This window comes from Saimiri boliviensis, chromosome 8, assembly GCF_048565385.1.
Source record: "Saimiri boliviensis isolate mSaiBol1 chromosome 8, mSaiBol1.pri, whole genome shotgun sequence".
NCBI classification, from domain to species: Eukaryota; Metazoa; Chordata; class Mammalia; order Primates; family Cebidae; genus Saimiri; species Saimiri boliviensis.
Window position 1 is genome coordinate 11,981,561 of NC_133456.1, and position 24,872 is coordinate 12,006,432.

At 54.3% G+C, this 24,872-nt stretch overlaps 1 protein-coding gene across 10 annotated transcripts in view; it reads right to left on the reverse strand.

Moving 5' to 3' along the window:
• Positions 1 to 24,872, reverse strand: part of RNF123 (ring finger protein 123) — a 34,325-nt gene that overhangs the window by 5,770 nt on the left and 3,683 nt on the right. For 8 of the 10 annotated variants that reach the window (XM_074403840.1, XM_074403838.1, XM_074403837.1 and 5 more), the window contains exons 4-34: positions 19,840 to 19,919; positions 19,606 to 19,700; positions 19,149 to 19,203; positions 18,951 to 19,036; positions 18,569 to 18,655; positions 18,276 to 18,343; positions 18,002 to 18,127; positions 17,546 to 17,660; positions 17,356 to 17,460; positions 16,773 to 16,898; positions 16,562 to 16,654; positions 16,417 to 16,490; positions 15,523 to 15,640; positions 15,226 to 15,322; positions 14,993 to 15,054; positions 14,733 to 14,804; positions 14,385 to 14,505; positions 13,635 to 13,736; positions 12,457 to 12,563; positions 11,886 to 12,084; positions 11,400 to 11,545; positions 11,003 to 11,086; positions 10,160 to 10,267; positions 3,670 to 3,847; positions 2,729 to 2,803; positions 2,493 to 2,580; positions 2,318 to 2,405; positions 2,139 to 2,223; positions 622 to 761; positions 303 to 491; positions 136 to 211 (exon numbers count right to left, since the gene is read on the reverse strand). In XM_074403840.1, coding sequence (XP_074259941.1) covers positions 136 to 211; positions 303 to 491; positions 622 to 761; positions 2,139 to 2,223; positions 2,318 to 2,405; positions 2,493 to 2,580; positions 2,729 to 2,803; positions 3,670 to 3,847; positions 10,160 to 10,267; positions 11,003 to 11,086; positions 11,400 to 11,545; positions 11,886 to 12,084; positions 12,457 to 12,563; positions 13,635 to 13,736; positions 14,385 to 14,505; positions 14,733 to 14,804; positions 14,993 to 15,054; positions 15,226 to 15,322; positions 15,523 to 15,640; positions 16,417 to 16,490; positions 16,562 to 16,654; positions 16,773 to 16,898; positions 17,356 to 17,460; positions 17,546 to 17,660; positions 18,002 to 18,127; positions 18,276 to 18,343; positions 18,569 to 18,655; positions 18,951 to 19,036; positions 19,149 to 19,203; positions 19,606 to 19,700; positions 19,840 to 19,919 — 3,245 coding nt within the window. Of the gene's footprint in view, positions 1 to 135; positions 212 to 302; positions 492 to 621; positions 762 to 2,138; positions 2,224 to 2,317; positions 2,406 to 2,492; positions 2,581 to 2,728; positions 2,804 to 3,669; positions 3,848 to 10,159; positions 10,268 to 11,002; positions 11,087 to 11,399; positions 11,546 to 11,885; positions 12,085 to 12,456; positions 12,564 to 13,634; positions 13,737 to 14,384; positions 14,506 to 14,732; positions 14,805 to 14,992; positions 15,055 to 15,225; positions 15,323 to 15,522; positions 15,641 to 16,416; positions 16,491 to 16,561; positions 16,655 to 16,772; positions 16,899 to 17,355; positions 17,461 to 17,545; positions 17,661 to 18,001; positions 18,128 to 18,275; positions 18,344 to 18,568; positions 18,656 to 18,950; positions 19,037 to 19,148; positions 19,204 to 19,605; positions 19,701 to 19,839; positions 19,937 to 23,598; positions 23,679 to 24,872 lie in introns of those variants that run through there. The other 2 variants (XM_074403842.1, XM_074403844.1) reach the window with 2 other exon arrangements.

Here is a 24,872-nt window from a genome sequence, read left to right on the forward strand (position 1 = left end):
CCTCCCTACAGAAGGGTGAGCCGAGGCTGCAGGGTACTGAGCCTGGCTGTCTGGGGACAATGCAGAATCAGGCATCACTGTTCCTAGCAGGGGAACCAAGTGGTGTGTTGGGGTGCAGGGCATCTAGGTCCTCACCAGGCAGCCGCAGGGTGACCACACGATCAAACAGGTTCCTCTCAGCTGTCACCCGGTTCAGAACCTGGTTTAGCAGCTGTGAGGGGGGCAGGAATCCGTTGGTGGATGGGGAACATCACCAATGGGGAATCCCCAGGGTCCCACCCTTGTTGCCCAGATGGCCACACCTGTGCAAGACGCCGCAACAGCATCTCAGAGGTAGGCCGGGTCCAGTCGAGGAATATCTCAGGCACCAGTGTGATGGTCATCTCCAAGACACGCAGCAGGCTGACCGAGAGGTCAAAGCAGGTGGCACATACCTTGAGCTGCCGGCTATCCACAAAGTTACGCTCCAGGCGCTCAGCAGCCTGCTGGATCTGAGCCATCAACATGTGGGCATGCAGCGGTCAGTGCCTGGCTCTAGCCCAGGACCAGGCCTTGTCCCTTACACCATCACAAGGCCTCACCACAGCCCACTTCCACCCACGAGGCCCCACCACAGCCCACCTCCTGGATCATGCCAATGAATTCGGAGAAGGCCCAGTTGAGCTGGTTGAGGACGCTGTTGAGGAAGCTGGGTGCCACATCAGGACCCTGCTGCAGGAGGTCTGCCATGTGCCGCTGCAGCAGGGTGGAGGGGCAGGGCTCTGCAGGGGGACAGGGAGGCCGCAGCATCAGGGACTCCACTGCAGTGGCCTCTGCCTGTTTGCCTCCGTCCTCGCCCATTGGGCCTTTGGTATAAGGACAGAAAGATGGCTCCCTAGGAATGCGTAGGTCATGAAAGCAGAAGACAGGGGACAGCTGCCTTGTAGTTAGGACAAAATCTGTCCCCTCCTTCTACTAGGCAAGCCCCAGGCTGCAGCTGTTTCCAGCCCCCACACTGCACTACCCACCCCAGGCCCAGAGCAGCCACACAGCCAGAGCCTGACCTCCAGCAAGTTCTGGGCCACACACCCTTCAGAAAGTGTCAGATCTAGACAGGGCGGCTTAGACACTTCCCCATTGGCACCAAGGTCAGCTCCTCCAAGAGCCTACTCTGAGCCCTGCTGCAAACCTGCTGTCCTCTACTGTCCTCTGCTGCCCTTGGCTTGGCCTTGGCTTACGGCCGAGGTGGTGGGCACCAAGTCTGGGCTGGCAGGCAGCAGTAACCGGAGCCCTCAGCTGCAACTGGCCTGGCACACCTCCCCACCAGCTTGATGCAAATCAATAGTTCCCGCAGCAGCAGGACGGACCTGGCCCCACTGTCGCTCTCCACTTGCAGCTCAGTTCCTCCCTGGAGGCAGGACCAAGGACTTGCTGTGTGACTTAGCACAAGACACTCAGCTTTTCTGGGGATATCCTTCAGACCAAAACACTGCCCACAAGAGCAGAAACACACTATGTGAGCCAAGAAATGCCACCAAAAAGGGTGAGGACAGTGTGTGGCGGGCACTCTGCAAGGGCCAAGCCTACGGGAAGGTCCTCAGGCTCATGAGATGTTGCTGGACCCTGGAGACCTGGACAGCCTCTGCTCCCAACTAAATGTCCCTTCCTCCAGGAAGCCCCATGAATACCCTCTGGGGACCTAGCCAACCGCCAATTGGTGCTCCCACTGGACTCAGGTGTCCAGGGCCTAAGCCGAGGCCAGGATCTGGCACCAGCAGACAGTGAAAAAGGAGCAGAAGGACATGGTGCTGGGACAAGGCTGGAGGTCAGGGAGCTAGCTTAGAGGGCAAGGGACAGAGTATTCAGTCAGCATGCACTGCAGCAGGCTAGTAAGACAGTGCGCCTCTCACCATGACCCACACAGAGTGTCAGGGCCCAAAGGGCACATGTAGCACTGTGGGCAAGGGGGAGGAGTCCCACCCCAAGCATCCTTAGGCTGAAAGGAAGCAGGGAAAGTGGAAACCCCAGGGGACAGGTAGGGCATATGGGACCCAGCAGGGGAACAGGACAGGGGCTGGAAGAAGTGGAGAGTCTGAGAGAAAACATGGGTAAGGCCCCCCCACTGCCTTGCCCAGGACTTGCCTAACCTGGATACTCACTCTGGAGGCTGGGCAAATTGGCATCCTCAAGTTTGGTTTTCAGCAGATGTGGCAGCCGTGTATAGCGGTACCCAAAGCCACAGCCCTGTGGGGGGTACAGGGGGGCAGTGCAGGGATCAAGGGGACAGGGCACCCTCTCCCTCCAGCCAGCCTCAGCTACCTCCTCGAGTCAGGCTTACCCTCCAGAGCCGCACCAGGATCCAGTTGGTCTGGGCCCAGGGTCGCTGTTCATAGGGAGCCAGGAGGTTCCTTACCATGGCAATACGCCTGTGATGGCAGGGAGGGGAGAGACACAGGGTGAGGCTGGGCACAGTGCTTGAAGGCAGGGTGTGTGCCCCTCCAGGCCCTACTCACTGCTCCTCAGGGATTCGCTCCACAGCCCGCAGGGAGTGTGGGTAGCACACGTAGCTGGCCAGGGCTTGCATCAGTGAGTCTCGTATGTCTATGGGGACAGGCCTTGCCTCAGTAAAGGCTTGGCATGAGCCCTGGCCCCATGCTTCATGCCCATCTGGCCACATTTTTCATAGAAAAAAGCTGACCAGAGGTGCAATCCTGTCCTCCTCCCCCTGTACCCTCTGTAGGCCCCTCACCAGTGCCCACGATGCGTGTGTCTGCAAAGTGTTTGGCGAGAATGGCAGCCAGGCGCGTCAGGGTCTCTTCATAGCCTGCAAGGGTGGGAAGTGAGACATCTTGGCTGGGAGTAGGAGCTCCAGGGGCAGGCATGTCCCTTGGCAGGTTGGGTGGGCTTGAGTAGCAGGCTCTAGAGCTGGCTCCCAAGGCCAGCGTGGACCCAGGGTAGCATCTGGGGACATTGGGCAAGGCATTCATTGGTGGCTGTGGAGGTGCTAAGGCACAGGCTCACTATGAGGGGACAGGTCCGGGCAGGAGCCCTGACCTGGGCTCAAACCCACCTCAGCACACACACTTGATGAACAGTCAAAGCTCCCTGGGCACTCATAGCTCTGTCTTTGGAAGACAAAGCCTGCACCAAGTCCTGGGGCTGGGCAGGGGTCGGGCCAGGGTCCTGACAGCTCACAGCCTGATCCAGACATACACTGCCATGCCCAGCCTGGAATCAGCAGGCTGCAAGAAGCCTAGGTTCATATGTGGACCCTAGCAGGGCCCCACCCCCTGCTGTGATTTACCAAGACAAACCATTCTGCCCTTGACCAACTGCCACACTTCGTGACCAGTGCCAGGGAGTCAGGGTGCAGGGCCAGCTGGCTGCTGGACCACGGCAGTTGCTCACAGCACTAGGAAGTGAAAGCCAAGGGGTCTCCACCCACTGTGTTCCATCTTTCCTGTTTTCCTTCACCAGGTAGTTGTTGGCTCTGTGGCTGCGCGTCCCAGGACAGGGTGCAAACGTTTGTTTACTGCAGGGTGAACCACAGAGGAAGCTCCACCTACCCTTCCCACCCCTCCCCCACACAGATGTATGTTGCTGAGCCACAGAGGTCTCAGACCAGGGCTCCTAGGGCTTACACTAGAGACCCCTTTTCTGCTTCTGCCCCAGCCTGAACGGTTCCGTCACCTGGGAGCTCCTCCATGCTGTGCACAGGGCCAAAGTAATTCTTGAGAGCACTATAGCTGTTGATGGCCACGCTCAGGTAGAACTCGGGCATGAAGGCAAAGAGAGATCCCGTGCGATTGCCGTGCTCAATGGTCCGCAGGCAGACTCGCAGCAGCCAGTAGATGTCCAGCATCTTCTCCTACAGGAGGCACACGGGTGTGTGCCTCTCACCAGTGGGGTCTTGGGGGCATGGCCTGGCCTGGGTATCAGGAAAGACCTCCCCAGCCTATGACAGCACAGCTGAGACCTGGATCTCAGGACGTATGAGCACTGGCTCAAGCAGGGCAATCAAGTCCTCGGCAAGCAAGAGAGACGCACTCAGCCTGGAGGGAGCATTACTGCCATCCAGGCCAGAACTCTGATCAGCACGTGTGTAAGCAAGTTTTTTGTTTTATGAGATGGACTCTTGCTCTATCGCCCAGGCTGGAGTGCAGTGACGCCATCTTGGCTCACTGCAACCTCTGCCTTCCAAGTTCAAGTGATTGTCTTGCCTCAGCCTCCCAAGTAGCTGGGACTACAGGTATGTTACACCACACATGGCTAATTTTTGTATTTCTAGTAGAGATGGGATTTTGCCATGTTGGCCAGGCTGGTCTTGAACTCCTGATCTCAGGTGATCCACCTGCCTCAGCCTGTAAGCAAGTTTGAGGCAATAGGGTGTTGTGACTGGAATTCTGTGTTGGAAAGCTGCCCCACACAGAAGGGGAGGCAGGGCAAGTGGGGATGGGACAGTGAGGAAGCCACAGTCTTGTCTAGGTCCAACATGGCAGACAAAGGGACTGGAGGGCCAGGATTGGGTATGCCCTGATGGGCTGCGGGGACAACGAAACGGTTGCAGCAAGAATGGGGGTACGTGCTTCTGAGGGTGGTGGGGTCTCCATGGAGTACTAGAGGAGAAGCAGGCCTCGTGCAGGGCAGCGGGGAGTAGACAAGTGGAGTACAAGGTGCGTGGGGGTCCCAAAGAGCTGGCGGTGGAAAGCAGGCAGACAGAAATTTGATCTGCATTGCAAAGGAGAAGGTGGTGGGCGGGCAGGGGGCGGTGTGACTGGTGGAACAGAGGTCACGGGAAACAGACAAACCCTTCTGAGGGCCCTGCTCCCCACAATGTGGTTTCCAGAGTCCGTGTCAGGGTCTCACGAAGGAGCCCAGGCAACAATGAGGCCTAAGGCCCCAGCCCAGACCCACAGCACCCATGTGTCTTGGAGTGCGGCCAGTGCACCTGGGCTTCACACCAGCTCTCTGATGTGCTCTAAAACCTGAGGAACTGAGAAGATATAAGCAAGCGGTCAGGGGGCAGGTCTGTGGGCACACCTGGGCAGTGACAATCCTGCTGCTACAGAAGGCCAGAGAAGACTGTCTGATGAGGGGCTGGCAATGGCTCCATCAGAGCTAAGTCACCAATCCAAGGGAGATGGAAATGTGAGGGCCGGATTGAGATGGGGGCAGACTGAGACCCTGGTGGGACTACTTCAGAGATGGGGAAGAGCCTGTGCTGGGGCGAGATAAAGGGGAAGATGACAGAGAAAGGAGAGAATTACGGGCACAAGTAGAGTCAAGGCTGGAGCGCAGTGGTGTAATCACAGCTCACTGTAGCCTGAACTCCTGAACTCATGTGATCTTCCTGCCTAAGCCTCCAGGGTAGCTGGGATTATAGATATGCGTAGCCATGCCCAGCTAATTAATTTTTTTGTTTTTAGAGATGGGTTGCCCAGGCTTCAAGTGATCCTCCCACTTCAGCCTCACAAAATGCTGGTTTACAAGAGTGAGTCTTTCCACGAATAATGGAAGAACCGCAATTAGAAAAACACAGGTGGGTTAGTGCTGAAGTCACAGAGAATGAAGACAGTTCAACATAATAAACACCATACATGAAAAGCCTCTATCTGACTTCACACTCAGTGGTAACAGACTTTTAATTTCTCCCTCCCTCCCTCAGACCAAGAATAAGACAAGTGTGCCACTTTCTCTACTTCTGCTCAGCATCATCCTAGAAATCCCAGCCAGAACAACTAAGCATGAAAATGAAAGGAAACCACACTGAAAAGGATGAAGTAAAATTATCTCTGTTCACAAACATGATTTTACAAGTAGAAAACCCTAAAGATACACACATGTAAAACCCCAACTAGGATTAATAAATAACAGCAAAATTGCAGGATACGGCCAGGCACAGTGGCTCAAGCCTGTAATCCCAGCCCTTTGGGAGGCCGAGGCAGGTGGATCACCTGAGGTCAGGAGTTTGAGACCAGCCTAGCCAACATGGTGAAACCCCATCTCTTTTAAAAATATAAAAATTAGCTGGGGGCGGTTGTGGGTATTTGTAATCCCAGCTACTTGGGAGGCTGAGGCAGAGAATCGCTTGAACCTGGAAGGCAGAGGCTGCAGGAAGCTGAGATTATGCCACTGCACTACAGCCTGGGTGACAGAGAGAGACTGTCTCAAACAAACAAACCAAAAAATTACAGGACACAAAAATCAATATGCAAAAATGAACAATCTGAAAAGAAGTCCAGAAAATAATTCCATTTACAATAGGATCAAAAAGAATAAAATACATAGGAATACATTTAACCAAGGAAACAAAAGACTTGAAGCTGACTGGGTGTAGTGGCTCATGTCTGTAATCCCGGCACTTTGGGAGGCTGAGGCGGGCAGATCATGGGGTCAGAAGTTCAAAACCAGGCCAATATAGTGAAGCCCCGTCTCTACTAAAAATACAAAAATTCACTGGGTGTGGTGGCATACGCCTATAGTTCCAGCTACTTGGGAGGCTGAGACAGGAGAATCTCTTGAACATGGGAGGTGGAGGTTGCAGGGAGCTGAGACTGCACCGTTGCACTCCAGTGTAGGTGACAGAGACTCCGTCTCAAAAAAAAAAAAAAAGACTTGAAGCTATACTGAAAATTACAAAATGTTGCTGAAAGAAATTAAAGATCTAAATGGAAAGCAATCCTGTGTTCATGAACTGTTAACATTGTTTTTTTTTGTTTTTTTGAGACGGAGTTTCACTCTTGTTACCCAGGCTGGAGTGCAATGGCGCAACCTTGGCTCACTGCAACCTTCGCCTCCTGGGTTCAAGCAATTCTCCTGCCTCAGCCTCCCGAGTAGCTGGGACTACAGGCACGCGTCACCATGCTCAGCTAATTTTTTTGTATGTTTAGTAGAGATGGGGTTTCACCATGTTGACCAGGATGGTCTCTATCTCTTGACCTCATGATCTACCCGCCTTGGCCTCCCAAAGTGCCGGGATTATGGGCATGAGCCATCGTGCCCGGTCGAACTGTTAACATTGTTAAGATATCAACACCGCCCAAAGGAATCTACAGATTCATGCAATCCCTATCAGAAGCCCAATGGTGTTTTCTGCAGAAACAAAAATACCTATGTAAAAATTAATTTGGAATTTCAAGGGACCTCAAGTAGCCAAAACAATCTTGAAAAACAACAAAGTTGGAGGTCTCACTTCCTGATTTCAAAACTTATAGCAGGCTGGGTGTGGTGGCTCATGCCTGTAATCCCAGCACTTTGGCCAAGGCAGTGGATCACCTGTGGTCAGAAGTTTGAGACCAGCCTGGCCAACATGGTAAAAACCCATCTCTACTAAAAATACAAACCTTAGCTGAGTGTGGTGGCGCACGCCTATAGTCCCAACTACTCGAGAGGTTGAGGTGGCAGAATCACTTGAACCTGGGAGGCAGAGGTTGCTGTGAGCCAAGATCCTGCCACTGCACTCCAGCCTGAGTGACAGAGTAAGAATCCCTCTCAAAAAAAAAAAAAAAAAAAAAAAAAAAACCCACAAATGATCAGTAAGTGAATGTAACGGTACTATTTGCTATAATATCACTAATAATTAGGAAAATGCAAATCAGAACCACAATAAGGTACCATATCCTACCAATTAGGATTTACTATTAAAAAAGCAGAAATTGGCTGGGCACAATTTCTCATGCCTGTAATCCTGGCACTTTGGGAAGCCAAGGCAGGCAGATCACAAGGTTAGGAGATTGAGACCATCCTGGCCAACATGGTGAAACCCCATCTCTAAAATAAAAAAATAAAATAAAATAAAAAAAGAAAGAAAAAAAGCAGAAATACTTGATAATAGGTGGTTCATGCCTATAATTCCAGCACTTTGGGAGGCTGAGGCAGGAGGATTGCTTGAACCCAGGAGTTTGACAACTGGGCAACATAGTAAGATCCTGCCTCCACCAAAAAAGGACAGAAAAGTAAGTGTTGGAAAGGATATGTATGGAGAAACTAGAACCCTCATGCACTACTGGTGAGAATGTAACACAGTACAGCCACTGTAGAAACAATATGGTAGTTTCCAAAAAAACTGAAAAACAGAATTGGCCAGGCATGGTGACTCACATCTATAATCCCAGCACTTTGGGAGGCCAAGACGGGTAGATCACCTGAGGTCAGGAGTTCAAGACCAACCTGACTAACATGGCAAAACTACTAAAAATACAAAAATTAGCCAGGCATGGTGGTACATGCCTGTAGTCCTAGCTACTCAGGGGGCTGAGACAGGAGAATCACTTGAACCCAGGATGTGAAGGTTGCAGTGAACTGAGATCATGCCACTGCACTCCAGCCCAGGCAACAGAGCAAGACTGTCTCAAAAATAAAAATAAAAAACAGAATTACCATATGATACAGCAATTCCACTTCTGGGTATATAACCAAAGGAACTGAAATTAGGGTCTCAAAGAGATCTTTGCACACCCATGTTCATTACACCAATATTCACAGTAGCCCAAAGCAGAAGCAACCCAAGTGTTCCCAACAAAGAACCGTACACATGAAATGTGTCCATACAACGGACTGTTATTCAGCCTCAAAAATGAGTAAGTTCTGAAATGTGCTATAACATGAATGAACTTTGAGGACATTACACTAATGCCAGACACAAAAGAACAAATAGTGTATGATTCTTCCTAGATGAGGTGCTTAGTCAAATTCATAGAGACAGAAAGTAGGATGGTGATTGCCAGGGCTGGGGAAAGGGAGGACAGGATGTTTTGTTTAATGGGCACAGAGTGTCAGTTTTGCAAGATGAAATGATTCTGGAGATTGGCTACATGACAATGTGAATAGACTTAACACAAAGATGGGCGGGGGACAGGCATGGTGGCTCATGCCTGTTATCCCAGCACTTTGGGAGGCCAAGGCGGGAGGATCACATGAGGTCAGCTGGGCCAACATAGTAGACCCCATCTCTGCTAAAAAATACAAAAACTAGCCAGGCGCAGTGGCATACCTGTAATCCTATGAGAACTGCGTGAACCCAAGAAATAGAGGTTGCAGTGAGCCAAGATCATGCCATTGCATTCCAGCCTGGGCAACAGAATAAGACTCTGTCTCAAAAAAAGAAAAAGCTAAGATGGTAAATTTTATGTCACACATATTTTAGTATAACTGAAAAAAAGGCAGAGAGATGAGAAAGTGAGGGTCTCCAGAAGACAGTATGGGAGAGGGCAGCCAAACTGCTGAGGGAGGTGGACAGGCAGGAAACCTTGGGGCAGGAGGGAGAGGAAGTTCCCCCGTCCTGGGGCAGTAGGCACAGTCATCCAGGGTAACAAGAGAGCCAGGAGTGGGAAAAGGGCAGAGGTGGTTTGGGTTTTGCAGAGAAGCCATCAGCAGAAACAGCAAGCAGAGATGATAGAGATTGGGACACCAAGGGCCTTGATCACCCAGTCATGCAGGGTGCCCAAGAAGATAGCAGATGCCCAGACACGGGCACCTGAAGAGAACCTCAAGGCACTCAGTGGTAGGGGAGAGATGCCAGCAGGGGCAAGGAGAGGAAATGAGTCCAGAGGGTCTGAGGCCAGGGGTGAAACTCCAGTCACAGCAGGAGTGCCCTATCCATCTGTCTGTCCATCTATGTATCCCACCAGACTGAGTGCCCTGGGAGGGCAGGGACTCGTCTTTCTGTTTATTATCATGTGTGTGCCCCTAGTGTCCCGGACGGCACCTGGCACACACCAGGTTTTGGGTGCATGCTATTGAATGAATGAGCAAGTGAATCAGTGAGTGAGTGAGGACCAAGCCAGTGGCCTTAGGGTGGTAATGAATGAGATACAGGCAGATGCAGAAGGTGGGGTGTGGCTCCCCGAAAGACTGCAGAGCCCCTGATGCACTCAGGAGAGAGGAGGGGGCCCGAGAAACTGGGAAGAGGCAGGAGCAGGTGACGCAGACAGACAGAGCTTGTTCCTTGAAGGACAAGTCTATGAGGTGTACTGGAGGTCCTGAAACAGCGCTTCCTCAGTCCACAGGGCATGAGGGGTACAGGGGACATGGCATGGGGTGACAGAGTCTGAAGTATAGGAAGGGACATGTGTGTGCCAGAGGCCTGAAAGGACAGGTGCACCAAGGATCCTGGCATAACCTTGCCCGACCTGTGGTCAGACAGTGAGGTCGGGGCAAGGTAGCTGCAGTCTTGGCTCACCTGGGAGTAGACAGTGGCATGGACCCAGGCAAGACGGCGGCTCAGGTGGTCCAGCTTTTCTGAGAAAACCTTCTGGCTCTTGGTCAACTCTGCAAAAATGTCCTTCCTCTGGCACCCAAGGGGAAAGGAGAACAATCAAGAAATGGCCCCATGCCCAACTCCACTCTGACCTCACAGGCAGACTAGGAAGGGCCCTTACTAGTGCCTGGAGCAGGCAAGGGATTGGGCTCCATTTTTCAAAACCCTGCTCTGCCACTGACCCTCTGGTGACCCTGAGCCAGCCTTAGAACAGGGCCATGGTGGTCCCTTCAGGACATGGAAGTGAGACCCAGCTGGAGGTCTGTGAGCCCCTGGCCAGAGCACCCAGGGACCTGATGCCAGAACTGCTGTTCCTACAGCTGCCAGGCCCAAGGATCTGCTGACAGGTGGGGGTGGGTGAGAGCCGCCAGGGAAGCTCGACCTGGACACACCAGGCCTCACTTCCCAGGCCAGGGCAGCTACAGCAGAAGGCTCTGGAGGGTGCGGCAGAGCCAGGCCCCGCTTCCTGCTGACTCTGCAAGTGGCCAAGGAAGCACTCAGGGTCAATGCATAATTGATGAGGAGAGTGGGTGTGTTTCTGCACTTAGTGGGCCTGGGGAGTGGGGGACGCCTAGGCACAGGCCACACTGGTGATGGGTGCCAGGCCCTGCTGCCAGCCCAACTCTCACTGGTATGCTATGGCCAGGGCTAGGGCGGGGATGAGGAGAACTGCGGGCAGCCCCCAGAACTAGAACCTTCATCTGTGGTTGCCTGGGAACTGAAGTAAGCAAGCTGCCCCCACCCAAGACTGCCTGTGGGCCTTACCCACTCAGGGCACCGGTGGAGCTTGTCCTCTGTGTCCCTCAGAGCCACAGCGTATTCATTCACATCATCGGAGACACCCACCATCTACAGCACGGGACCACATGTCCAGAGTGCCCCTTGGGTACTTCATCAAGGCTTCTTCAGACCCAGTCTAGACCCCAACCCTGCCAAGATCCCAACCTTAGGCCCAGGGCTGCCCCATTCCCACAACAGTCAGCAGGACAGACCGAAGCAGCAGGAGCAGAAACCAGCCCTGCTGAGGCATGTGCTCCCATGCATGGTCACGCACAGGCAACCATGTGGGCCCATGTGGACACAGGCACACACACACACACACACACACACAACCAAACACGCACAATACCCCCACTCAATGCAGGGCCCAAGAGTATGCGACCTTGCCCAGCTGCTGGTGCACGCTGAGGTTGTACATCATGACCACCCCATCCAGGACTTCCAGCAGCGAGTTCTCGGTGAGGGGCTGCTCAGGCTCCTCGGGGGGCCGCCCCAGCAGCAGGCCCTCGTTCCAGTGGCTGCCTTCAACTGGAGAGCAGGGGAGGGCAGGGTCAAGGCAGGGCCGTCCCAGCTCTCCTGAGCCTGCCTTGCAGCAGGAGAGGGAATCCTCTCCCGTTCCTGTGCCCCAGGAGGGACCTTCGGGAAGCCTATGGGGGCAGGGGTGGGGTGGAGGGCAAGGCCCGCAGTGCCAGGACCTATTTCTGTGGCATCGATCTCCTGCCCTCAGAGTGTGCTTCCTGCACTCCTGGGATGCTGCCAGACCACAGGGTTGGGAGGGCATGGAGTATATTTTGGCTTTGCCCAGGGTGGGGGTTGTACACGGTAGAGGGGTCCTTTGGGGCCCTGTCTGACCCCACCCAGCACCTACTGTCCTCACGGGTCCTCTGCTCCACGCTCAGCGTGCGGACCTTCACTTTCTCCGAGGTGCTAAGAGGACGCCGTGGGGTCATGAGGCTCACGGCTGCTGTGCTGAGGAAGCGGTTGGCTCGGCCCAAGGTTGGAGAACTGAGCCAGCTGGGCCGGGGCAGGGGCAGTGACCCCCCAACAGCCAGGGCCTGCATGGGGCGCTGCAGTGGAGAAAGGACACCAGGACCAGGGCTGGTTCAGGGTTCCCTTGGTCCATGGGGTTAGGGAATCGTGAGGGAGGGTCCATGCCTCCACCCACATCGAGGGACTAGCTTTGGAAGCAAGGTCATCCGGGAGGAAGAGCAGTAGGATTCTCAGGCCAGTGGTAGCATGAGGGGCCACAGTGAGAGAGCCCAGAAGGCTAGGCAGGAGGCCTCGCAGAGCCCAGTTTAGCACCGTGTCTGCCCTTTGCCCCTCTGCCTAGTGAGAAGCCCCTTGCCTACATGGAGAGGGGTGGCCCTGGATGAGACCCCTGCAAACACCATAAAGAAAAAGCCCAATGCAAAGCCCCCCACCAGCCCCCACCGTGGCACCTGGGCCATAGATGGGGCTGGCTCCTCATCTTCATCCAGGTCATCCATGGTGGCTGCCTGGAGCTCCAGTGGGTCGATCACAATGTTGGCTTTGGAAGCAAGGTCATCTGGGAGGAAGAGCAGGAGGGTTCTCAGGCCAATGGTAGCATGAGGGGCCACTGTGGAAGTGCCCAGGATGGTGAGAAAGCCCAGCAGGTTGGGCAGTAGGCCTCGCAGAGCCCAGTTTAGCATGGTATCTGCCCCTCACCCCTCCACCTCCTCCACCTCCTCCACCCAGCCTTGTCTCTGCATCTCCCAGGTCCCCTGTCTAGCCACCACTCAGTAGCAGGAGGCCTTCCCCATCACACCCTTCCTGCAGGTCCCTGTCTTTGTTTCCCAGGACCTCCTACTCTCCAGAGCCTCTCCGACTCTCTGACTACTCCATGAACAAAAGGAGCTGCCAGGGCCGCTTCATTCTGGGCACTCCCTGGGGGAGCCAAGCCTTGTCCCAGGCTCATCCCCACCTCTATGCTGACAGCTGACCCCGCCTTCGCTGCCTCCAGCCCAGGCCTTGCTCCCAGCTAAATGTGCTGTGTCCAGCGCAGACTTTGTCATCTTGCCATCTCCTGCAGCCCCTCTCCCTGATGGTGCCCCATCCATCCACACAACCTCTGGCAGAAAGCCTGGAGTCATCCTGACTCCTCTCCTCCACCTGTGCCTTCACCTACCTCCCTGGGGCAGGCCCTCATCTCCTGTGTTTGGACACCTAGCCTCCTGTCCCTCAGCCTGCACTCCAGTGTCCACACTGTGGCAGCCAGACAGAGGTTCTGACCACACAGACCCACCCTCATGCCTGGCTCAGGGCCTTGCTCTGTCTGTGCCCCCAGCCCTGCACCAGAGCAGCTTGTGCTCATCCCTGAAGGCAGCTCTGGCAGCACCTGCATGTCCCACCCACACCTCACCAAGATCCCTGGTCCCCTGCCAGGCACACCTGACCCCTATGGTGTGGGTGCTGGAGGGAAGGAGAAGCTGCCCAGATGTGGGGTGGGCAGATCAGCATCTTACCTGCTTGAGCAGGTAAAAGGACTCGGGCACCCTCTGGTGGGCACAGGATGGCTCAGCACCCATAGCAGAGCAGGCTCAGGGACTATCCCCCACGTGGCCCCAGACCTCCTCCCTGCCCACAGGCCTGTACACACCTTTGAGGGTCTTCCGCAGGTGGGAGAGGAGGCCCCCCAGGCGCTGCAGGTCAAAGTAGTCCACCTTGCCATTATAGAAAACCTGGGGTGGGATGTAGGCCTCTGCGAGGAGTGAAGAGGCCGGGCCAGTGGTCAGGTCCCAGCAGGAAGACCCTCCCCACAGACCTCCCTTCTAGTCTGGCCTAGCACAGCCTGGGAATTCTGGCCTTGTCTACCCACTCACCCTGGCAGACAGAGGAACCAGAACCCAGACTTCCCCTTCCTCCTCTCCACCCCTGCTATTTCAGGTCAGAGCCAGCAGCTGCACAACCTGGGGAGATGGGGCACTCATGGTAGCCGTTCACTCAGGAGAAACAGAGGCCCAGCCCCAGCCTTGTGGGATATCCTGCAATCCAGGGCAGGTAAGGATCCCACTGACCCTTGGGGACTCAAACACAGGGCCCCCCACCACCCACCCAAGGCAGCCCTATAAAGGACTGCACAGAGAAACGGGGGGCAAGGACCAAGGAAAAGAGCCCATAACGGTAGGCACTCATGGGACAGTCAGAGCAAACACAGGATCAGCAGGCCTGGGGTGCAGGGTTCTTGCTGCCCCAGTGGAGAAGCCACCTACAGCTTCAACTAGGCAGGATGCTGGGGACAGCTCCCTGCAGCCCCCAGCCTCAGCTCAGCACTCCGTACTAACACTAGGGGCTACCCCATGCCTGGCTCTATCCAGCCTCACTGACCTGGGGTCCCAGTGCCACTCACCCTCACTGTAGGAAGCACGGGGATTGGAAGCCTTGTACTCATCCCAATAGTATCGCAGGGCAGAGATCAGTCGGTGTAAGAAGCAGACCATGTACTCGGGGGGGCAGAGCATGGGCATGTTCTGTGGGTACCAGGCAGAAAACATGCATTGGTGCCAGCCCAGTGACCCATCTATTCCTCATCCAAGGCCCTGCCCAAGGGTCGAGGGTTGAGCAGGGAGGGAAGAGCAGCAGAGAAAAGCTCAGGGCTAGGCAGGGATGAGGCAGCCCGAGAGGTGCTAGGTGCTGAGGGCGTGGCCTGTGCAGTGCAGCCAGGGGTCCACAGGGGGCTGGCCCAAAGGACACCTACCCCGCGGCCGCTGGCATTTTCCTGCAGAAACTTGCGAAACTTGGTCAGGAAGATGTACCTAGAAGCCTCACCCTTTGAGGGAGGGAAAAGTGAGGCTGTGCTGAGCTGAGAATGCAGGCCCAGACTGGGCTGGCTCAGCGCTGCACCTTCTCCTGGCCCCTGCCATTGGAACCAGAGCCAGTCCCCACCCTCTAGGTCTTAAGGCCCAGTGCAGCATCCCTCCCCACAGAGCCCCACCCAGGGGCCTGGGAGTCACTCACCCCATTGCCATCTTTATTGTCCAACAGCAACTTCAGGATCTGGACCTGTAGTTCTTCCACCACTAGGGGTGAGGTGAGGAACACGGCCTCAGGCTCCAGGGGATAGGGTGCAGGCTTGGGTCAGAACTCCACCACCAGGGTTCCCCAAGTCCCACCTAGGCATGGGCACCTCCAAGCATCCTCACGTGCACACATAAACCTCCCACCCGACCCCGTGCCCAAGTAGGGCCCACCTTCAATGCGCTTCTTGAGCCGCTGGCAGCCCCGTTCGTAGGCTCGCCGCCGCAGCCGCTCCTCTGCTGTCTCCTCCATCTCCGTGCTCTCTTTGCCCTATGCAGGGGTAGAGGGAGGAAGACAGCAGGGTCACCCGGGACCTAGACAGGCCTACTTTACACAGAACACCCACATCCCATCCCCAGGGCTCCAGGGACCAGGGCCAGTGAAAAGGCCTCATGCTAGGTGCCCAGTGGCCAGGCACCCAGGCCAGCCCTCGCCATGACCTCTGCCCATCCTACTGGGGGTGCACTCACCTCCCTACTGGAGCGGTGGGGCCACCAGGTGGTGGGAATGAGCTCCTGCAGGCCAGCTTCCTCCACACGCAGGGGGTTTTTGATGTAAAAGAACACGACGGAGCGGAGCACGTCGAAGCTGGCGGGTGTCAAGGCAGGGCTCTGCTCACCAAAGGGCAGTCCGCACATCCTCGAGTCCTCCCCGGAGCCCATCCCCAGATGTGCCTACCGCAGCTCTCCCACCACTACAGGGGCCATCGCTGCTATGTGTCTGACCCCCAGGGCATGCTCCCTGACAAAAGGCTGTGGCTGTCAAGCCCACCAAGTCCAGTACCCAGCAAGTGCATGACAAGGGCTTGTCACAGGAACAGATGACCATGGGACAAGCTGGAGAGAGGGCCTGGTAGCCTCTTCTCATGTCCCAACTCTGACCTCTGTGTCTCCCAACTTTGTGTCTGCCTCCTAGAGGTTGGAAGACCCCAGACCAAGAAGATGGCTACAAGCTCAGGCTTCCCAGCCAGGGGCTTAGAACTAGGCTCTTTCTCATTCATGCAGTTCACATTTCTGGGAAGCAGAAAGAGCTGCCTCCTTAAAGAAGATCTTGCAGGAATCCCCACTGTGGAACCTGGACAAAAGTGCTGGCTGTGGCTGAAGAGGGCAGGCCCTGTGGCCCCACCCACACCTCCATATACCCAAGTCTGCATTCATTTGGAAGCCCCTGTTTAGGCTGGCTGGCCAAGCTCAGTCCTTGCTCTCCCTTCCTTGCTCCGTAGAGAAAGTGCCACATGTGGGGCAGCTCTAGTCCTCTTGATCCTACCAGGGGACCCCTGGCCTGATGGACACTCCCCTTCCTGGCCTCTGCTGAGCCCAGAGGGCACCCCATGTCTGGCCTGCCTGGCAGCAAGGGGAGGATACAGGACGTTGCTAAGCAGAAACTTGCGGGACTTCTCATGCTTCAGGATGGCGATAGTGAGCCGTAGGTAATGGATCTGTGGAGAGGGGGTGTTCAGAGTGGACAGGGGAGTTCCAGGGGGGCCAGGACAGGGGCAGGTGCTCCCACCTGTAGGCCCAGGTCTGGGACGATGGGTGAGAACCGGTACAGCCGAAGCAGAGACATCATCAACTGCTTGAGGCAATCTTGTACCTCATAGTCCTGGGGGAGAGATGCCAGGGCAGCCATGTTTGGGGCCTTTTCCAAGATTCTCCCCGTATCTTCCCAAACCCAGTGAAGACTGACAGCCAGGCCTGAGGCCTGAGGTCAGGAGCCTCACCTCCATGAAGAGCCACAAGAGGTCCAGGACCTGGTGCACCACGGACTGTGCCTGTGCGCGTGTGCCCTTCTCCACGATGCCCAGCAGGAAGCTCATGAGCACAGCCTCCACCAGGTACACCTTGCGCTGCACCAAGGCCAGGCACTGGTGAGGTGGTGGCCTTCCACTCTGGTCAAGGCACCCCTGCCCTGGCACATGGCAGAGGCCACGCCGAGGGCTCCAGTCTCAGGCATAGGGCCTTGAGCCACTCAAGTAACACCAAACATAGACGAGCCCTTCCGGGTTCTGACTGAGGGACAAGAAGGCCATTGCCCCATGGCTCCTTTAGGGCTTGGCACACGCAGTTTCCTTGGCCTGTGATGTTATTACCCTTCAGTCTTCTTTCCAGGACATTCCCTGATGCCCTTGGCTGGCAATGTCCCTGTTCCCCTGGGGGACCAACTTTGAGGTCTGAGGGCCCTGGTCACATAGGGCTCCTGCCAGGTGATGCTACGGGCACCTCAGCACCGCAGCCCCTAGTGAGGACACATCTACATGGGTGTGTCTGGCAAGGCCTGCCTCCTCCCCTCCCAATGCCGCTCACCAGGAGCGGTGCAAAGCGATGGAAGATGTGGGCCAGTGTGAGGAGGACAGTGGGCTGGCCCCGCAACCGCCACTCGGAGCTCTCCCTGTCCAACAGCTGCCCTTCCTGTGTGGAGGGGGAGGAGGGAGAAGTGTGAGGGGCAGGAGGCTAAGGAAGGCCCCCAGCCCACCTGGCCCAGACCTCAGCTCACCACGGGGTCCAGCTCCACACTCAACACTGCCCGGAAGCAGCCCAGCAACCTCTGTGCCCGCACCAGGTCAGCACTAGGTGGGTCCTGCAGGGGCCGGTAGCCCGCCACTGGGTAGGTGCCACAGAGTTAAGCCAGCAACACCTTATCTATGGCTCAGTCATGCCCACTATCCCTCCCCACTGACAACCCTGAGGGGCCTGGTCTCTAAGGCAGGCCTGGTTTGCATCACAACTCACCTACTTAATTCTCCCTAGGGAGGACACTTCAAGTTCCTCATCTGTTAATGGAGACAAGGGCACCCAACCAACCAGGCTGCTGTGAGGAAAGTTGTCTCCTACTCACTCTGTAGCAGCCGGGGCCTGCCACCAGCCCACCACAACCCTGGGGTAGGGAGCCCTCATCCCAGTTTCCCCAAGAGCTTCTTGGCAGCCCACAGCCATCTTCCTAAAATGATATCGCAAAGGACGACTGCCAAAGTTGAAGGCCACAGACTCCTTGAAAGAAAGGCTGATGGCTGGGAAGTAGGCCATGCCCAGGCCCCTGGATAGGTTCTCGAAGGCAGTGCCCAGTGATACACCGTTCCTGGGGGAGAAGGGTGGGTCTGTGAGCCAGTGCTAAGAAGCATATGCCTGCCCACGCTCAGGCTATCAATCTCCACCTGGCCCCTTACAGCAGGGCAGGCTGGGGAGGCCCCAGAGGCCAGGCCTGTGCGTAGAGATAGGCAACTCACAGGCAGAAGGACAGCGTGCCATCATCCAGGTCGATCAGACAGCTCACGATGTCCCCCGCTGCCCACGCCTGCCACGAGAGGAAGCCTCATAGAGGCACAGAAGCCCAGCGGCCTGCTGGCTCACCCCAGCTGTGTTTCCAGAACCACCCAGTGGAGACTGGCCACAAAAACAGAGGACCTGGGTCCCTGACCCTTCCCTGGTGCCCTATAGTCCCTTATGGCTGCCCAGTGGCTCCAAATAAGTTGTAGTGACAGTCATGGGATGGATGACCCACAGGGGGCTTGGCTCTCACCTTGCCATAATTCGTTGTGGTCACGTTCCACTTGCGCACACGGTTGCCATCATAGGCATAGGAGTTGTGTGTATCTCCAACCCCTTCCTAGGGAGGAACTGCCTGTGAGGTCCCTGGTGAGGCAGACAGGGGCTGGGCCAGAGCCCACCAATCACCAGCCTTGGACCCATATGGCTCTAGAGAAGGGAACAAATGATCTAAGGCAAAGAGTAAGGGGTATTTTCTGAGCTGGGGTGCCTGGGATGGGGTGGGACATGTTTCTTCTCCAGAGGGCAGTCCAGATTAGGGTCCTGGGCAGGTCTGAGGGGCTCCAGAGCCCTGATAAGGCCTGTGGCAGAAGCTCTCCTTGGGCCCAGGGAGGGGTCCCCTCCCCCACATGTACCTCCTGGTTGAAGCGGCAGCTGATGGTGCACCAGCCAATCTGCATGAGCCCCTGAGAGGAGATGAGGACCTCGTAGACCCATTTCCCTGGAAAGAGCCGAGTTAGGCCCACAAGGTGGACAAAGACTGCCTCCTGCCTCAAGCCTGGGCCCTCAAACTTTCTCCCAACTACCTGGGCCACAGCAGAGTAGGGTCTCACCTTTGTACACGCATGTGGTAGAGCGGATGGTGCCAAAGTTGCTGTGTCCAATCACCTGGGTGAAGAAGAGGGGTAGTAGGCTTCCTCCCAGGTAAACAGAGCATCTCCCCAGGGGGAAAAGACCCCATCTCCAACTGAGTCAGCCCTGCTGGTATTTGCCTGCATTAGCCAACACTGCACTGTGCCTGAAGACAGTGGGAGGGGGCAGGCCTGTATCGGGAGGGATCCTGGGCCAGGGGAAAGATGAGAGAGGGGCCGTGCTCGGGAGGGCTGGGAACTGAGGCCACATCAAGACTGTTTCAGAGCCTGAGGACTGAGAACACAACAGTCTGGGGCCACATCAGGACATGTTTTTGGCTGCAGCCTCATCAAGATGAGAGGCTAGGGCCACATCAGGAGGAGCTTGGGGCTGTCAGAAGGGGCTGGATCTGCATCTCCACACCTCACCCTCACTCACCCCCAGCAGGTCATCATCTACCAGGAGAAGCCCCTCGAAGCCGCCTGTGTGATCCAGGACCACAGTGGATGGGCCAAGCCGCCCTTCAACCTGTCCTGAAAAGGGGAGCAGGGGGTCAGGAAGGGCAGAGCGTCTGACAGGATGCATAGGGAGTCCTGAGCTCACCAGACATCTCCAGGCCCCACAGGTCCCAGCCCTGGACCTCTCAACCCCACTCCAGAGGCGGCCACATACCCTGGCTTTCCTCTTCCTCATCGTCCACCTGTAGCAAAAGGTCCAAATGTTCTGGCAGGTTCTGGAAGTTCAGGGGTTTCCTGGGGAGAGTGAGAGGCTGCCAGGGGTCCACAAGTCCTTGAAATCAGCCAGATGACACTAAATACCATCCCCTCCCCTGAGTTCAGATTGGGGCTGCCTAGACTCCAGAAAAAGAGCTGTGCCCAGTCTTTGACTCTGGCATTTGGGAGGTCAGAAGGTTGGATTCTATGCTAAACTCAAAAGTATAACCAGTCTAGGCTGGGCATGGTGGCTCATGCCTATAATCTGAGCACTTTGGGAGGCTGAAGTGGGTAAATCACTTGAGGTCAGAAGTTCGAGACCAGCCTGGCCAACATGGTAAAACCCCATCTCCACAAAAAATACAAAAATTAGCTGGGTGTGGTGGCACGTATGTGTCATCCCAGCTACTTGGGAGGCTGAGGCAGGATAACTGCTTGAACCTCGGGGGGCAGAGGTTGTAGTGAGCCAAGATCATGTCACTGCACTCCAGCCTGGGCGACAGAGTGAGACTCCATCCCCCCCATCCAAAAAAAAGTATAACCAGTCCAATTTGGTGCACCTCAGGACTGTTAAAAAAAAAATAGGGGCCAGGTGCAGTGGCTCACACCTGTAATCCCAGCACTTTGGGAGGCCAAGGTGGGTGGATCATCAGGTCAGCAGTTCAAGACCAGCCTGGCCAACATAGTGAAACCCCGCCTCTACCAGAAACACAAAAAATAGCCAGGCGTGGTGGCGTGTGCCTATCTGTAATCCCAGCTACTTGGGAGGCTGAGGCAGGAGAATTGCTTGAACCCAGAAGGCAGAGGTTGTAGTGAGCCGAGATCACGCCGCTGCAGTATAGCCTGGGCAACAGAGCAAAACTGCATCTCAAAAAAGAAAAAAAAAGTAGCCCTCTTTAAGTCTTAATTCCTTCATCTGTAAAAACGGAATAATGGTTTATGTCAGAGATGCTGTGAAAACCCCAGGGAATAACACATGCTGCCAGCCTAGCACATAACCTGCCCACTCTCAAAGGTGCCTGTGTTGATGATGTCTGGAAGAAGGCTGGGAGAAATGTTGGTTCCCAAAGTGGTCAGTACCAAGGCCACCTAGTCCAGCCCTTGCCCCTAGGCCTGTGGTTCCTTTGGGGCAGATTCCAGTCTCACCATCACCCATCCAGGGGAGTCTGTGTTGAATAAGACATGTGCTGGAAGTATGAAAGGCTCAGCCCTCTGAGCTGCTGGCTGGCTCTGTCCATAAATGGTCAGTAAAGCACATGTCCCACCTACCCCAGCCAAAGGAGTAGGGAAAAATCTATCTGGGTGGCCCCTCATCCTTTCAACACACATGCCTAGAGGGAAATTGGTGCTGTCTAATGCCAGTCAGCGCTGTCCTGAGCTCAGCTGCTAAGAATAGCAGGGAGTGAGGTGGCGGTAACCAGCAGGACTCAGGCAGAACAGAGGCCCATTACACCTGGATCCAGCCCACAGACTGCCACCACCTGCTCTTCCACCTTTAATGCCAGTTCCTGCCCTACTCATCCACACAAATAGAAGCCTCTGGAAGGGGACAAAGATGGGACAAAGCACCCTGACAAGGTAGCCACTACCCAGGCTCAGGGACCACATATTCCCCCAGTGTAAGCCACTCCCAGGCCTGAGCTATACGAGCAGATGCACAAAGGCTCCTTCCCATTCCTGCTCAGTCCCAGGCCAAGACCAGGTGGTGGCTATGCAGTCAGGGTGCTCAGCTAGTAGCACAGAAGGCTAAAGTCAGCCCCATCTCTGAATACCCCAGTGGGCCCAAGGATAAAGAAACCTTCCTTAAAAGCAGTTCTAGGCCAAGCATGGTGGCTCACACCTGTAATTTCAGCACTTTGGGAGGCTGAGGTGGAAGAATCACTTGAGCCCAGGGGTTTGAGGCCGGCCTGGGTGACATAGTAAGATCCTATCTCTAAATATATATATGTCGGTTGCTGTGGCATGTATTTGTGGTCCCACCTATGTGGGAGGCCGAAATGGGAGGATTCCTCGGGCCTGGGACTTTGAGGTTACAGTGAGCTATGATTATGTCACTGCATTCCAGCCTGGGTGACATAGCGAGATCCTGTCTCAAAAGAAAAAAAAAGTTAACAGGTCCATACTTGGGACAACTACTCTTATACCTGACCCCAAAAGTTGTGTGCCTGATCCCTGAGAGCAGACTGCACTTATCTGTGGCTAGTCAGCCTGAGAAGGCCACCACTGAGTGACTGCAGCACTGCCCATTTGGCCAACACCAGCAATTTGCCTGACCTTTTTGGGTCTCCTAGTTCCCAGCTCAGTGCCTTGCATCTCCACAACTACTGACTGATGGCCCTACCACCTGCTCTCTCTCCTGGCGGCCACAGCAGCAGCAGGACCATCTCTGGTATCACATGAGGTAGGGATCAGATGGCCCTGGGAACCGGCCAGGACAGAGTATGAGGTGGGGGTGGGCAGGAACCTTCTGCAAGAAGGAACTTTCTAACCACCACAGCTGCTTAAATAGAACAGGTAATGATGCTGCCTTTTGGACCTGCCTAAAGAGCAGAGGTTGTGAAAGACATAACAGCTAAGGCTGCTGACGGGGTGAGAGACAGGGACAACTGTGCCTCACTGCAGGGAGGGAGAACCTACTTGATCCTTTGAAGAAATAATCTGGCAACAATCTTTTTTTTTTTTTGAGACTGAGTCTCACGCAGTCGCCCAGGCTGGAGGGCAGTGGTGTGATCTCGGCTCACGGCAACCCCCACCTCCCGGGTTCAAGCAATTCTCCCATCTCAGCCTCTTGAGTAGCTGGAATTACAGGCAGCCGCCATCATGCCGGGCTAATTTTTGTATCTTTAGTAGAGAGGGGGTTTCACTATGTTGGCCAGGCTGATCTTGAACTCCTGACCCCAGGTGATATGTCCACCTTGGCCTTCCAAAGTGCTGGGATTACAGGCGTGAGCCACTGCGCCTGGCTCTCTGGCAACAGTCTTAAAAGTGATTGCAGTTCAAGCACTCTAGCCACATGACTCCAGCCCTGGGCATCCTCACAGCATTGTTTACAAAAGCAAAAGTGTTTCCAAACTAGAGCAGTTGTATAGGCCACAGCAGACCCCTGGCCCTAAAGATGTTCAGTAAGATAAATTGATAATGTGGAAAAATACTCATGGGATAATATTTGATGATACAAATGGGATGCAAATTTCTATAAACTTGTGGAAGCGAGGGACATGTCCATTACCTTGATGGTAGTGACAGTTTCATGGCTTATATATATGTTAACACTTATCAAATTGTACACTTTAAATATGTGTAGTTTATTGTACATTAATCATAGCTCAATAAAAATGTTTTAAGAACTGAAGGTGACAATTTTTTTTAAGTTTTCTATACAGCATAATTTGAACTACATACATTATGAAATAAAGAAAACAGACATAAAGTTAAAAAGCTTCCGCACAGCAAAGGAAACAGTCAACAAAGTGAAGAGACAGCCCACAAATGGGATTGCAAACTACTCGTCTGACAAGGGATTAATAACCAGAATATATAAAGAGCTCAAACTCTATAGGAAGAAAACCTAGTAATTTCTATCAAAAGATGGGCAAAAAAATATGAACAGACATTTCTCCAGAGAAGACATACAAATGGCAAACAGGCATATGAAAAGGTATTAAACTCTCAACATCAGAGATATGTAAATCAAAACTACAATGAGATATCATCTTACCCCAGTTAAAAAGGCTTTTATCCAAAAGACAGGGAATAACAAATGCTGGTGAGGATGTGGAACAAGGGAGTCCTTGTACACTGTTAGTAGGAATGTAAATTATAATAGTACAATCACTATCAAGAACAGTTTGGAGGTTCCTCAAAAAACTGAAAATTCCCCGGGTATGTGGCTCATGCCTGAAATTGCAGCACTTTGGGACGTTGAGGTGGGAGGATCAGCTGAGACCAGGAGTGAGAGACCAGCCTGGCCAACATGGTGAAATCCTGTCTTTACTGAAAATACAAAACATAACCGGGCGTGGTGGCAGGCAGCTGTAATCCTAGCTACTCGGGAGGCTGAGACAGGAGAATCACTTGAACTCAGGAGGCGGAGGTTGCAGTGAGCCGAGATCGTGCCATTGCCATCCAGCCTAGGTAATAGGAGCAAAACTCTGTCTCAGAAAAACCTAAAACTTGAGCTACCATATGATCCAGCAATCCCACTGCTGGGTATATACCTGAAAGAAGGGAAATCAGTACATTGAAGAGATATCTGTACTCCCATGTTTGTTGCAGCACTGTTCAAATAGCTAAGGCTTGGAAGCAGTCTAAGTGTCCATCAGCAGATGAATAAAGAAAGAAAACATGGCCGGGCGAGGTGGCTCACGCCTGTAATCCCAGCACTTTGGGAGGCCGAGGTGTCAGATCACGAGGTCAGGAGATCAAGACCATCCTAGCCAACATGGTAAAACTCTGTTTCTACTAAAAATAAAAAAAAAAAAAAATTAGCTGGGCATGGTGGCACATGCCTGTAGTCCCAGCTACTTGGTGGGAGGCTGAGGCAGAATATTGCTTGAATCCAGGAGGCAGATAATGCAGTGAGCTGAGATTGTGCCACGGCACTACATACAGCCTGGGCAACAGTACAAGACTCTGTCTCAAAAAAAAAAAAAGAAAGAAGGAAAAAAAAAAAACAGCTGGGCGCGGTGGCTCAAGCCTGTAATCCCAGCACTTTGGGAGGCCCAGGCGGGTGGATCACGAGGCCAAGAGATCGAGACCATCCTGGTCAACATGGTTAACCCTGTCTCTACTAAAAATACAAAAAGTTAGCTGGGCATGGTGGCGTGTGCCTGTAATCCTAGCTACTCAGGAGGCTGAGGCAGGAGAATTGCCTGAACCCAGGAGGCAGAGGTTGCGTTGAGCCAAGATTGCGCCATTGCACTCCAGCCTGGGTAACGAGAGCGAAACTCCGTCTCAAAAAAAAAAAAAAGAAAGAAAGAAAACATGGTACAT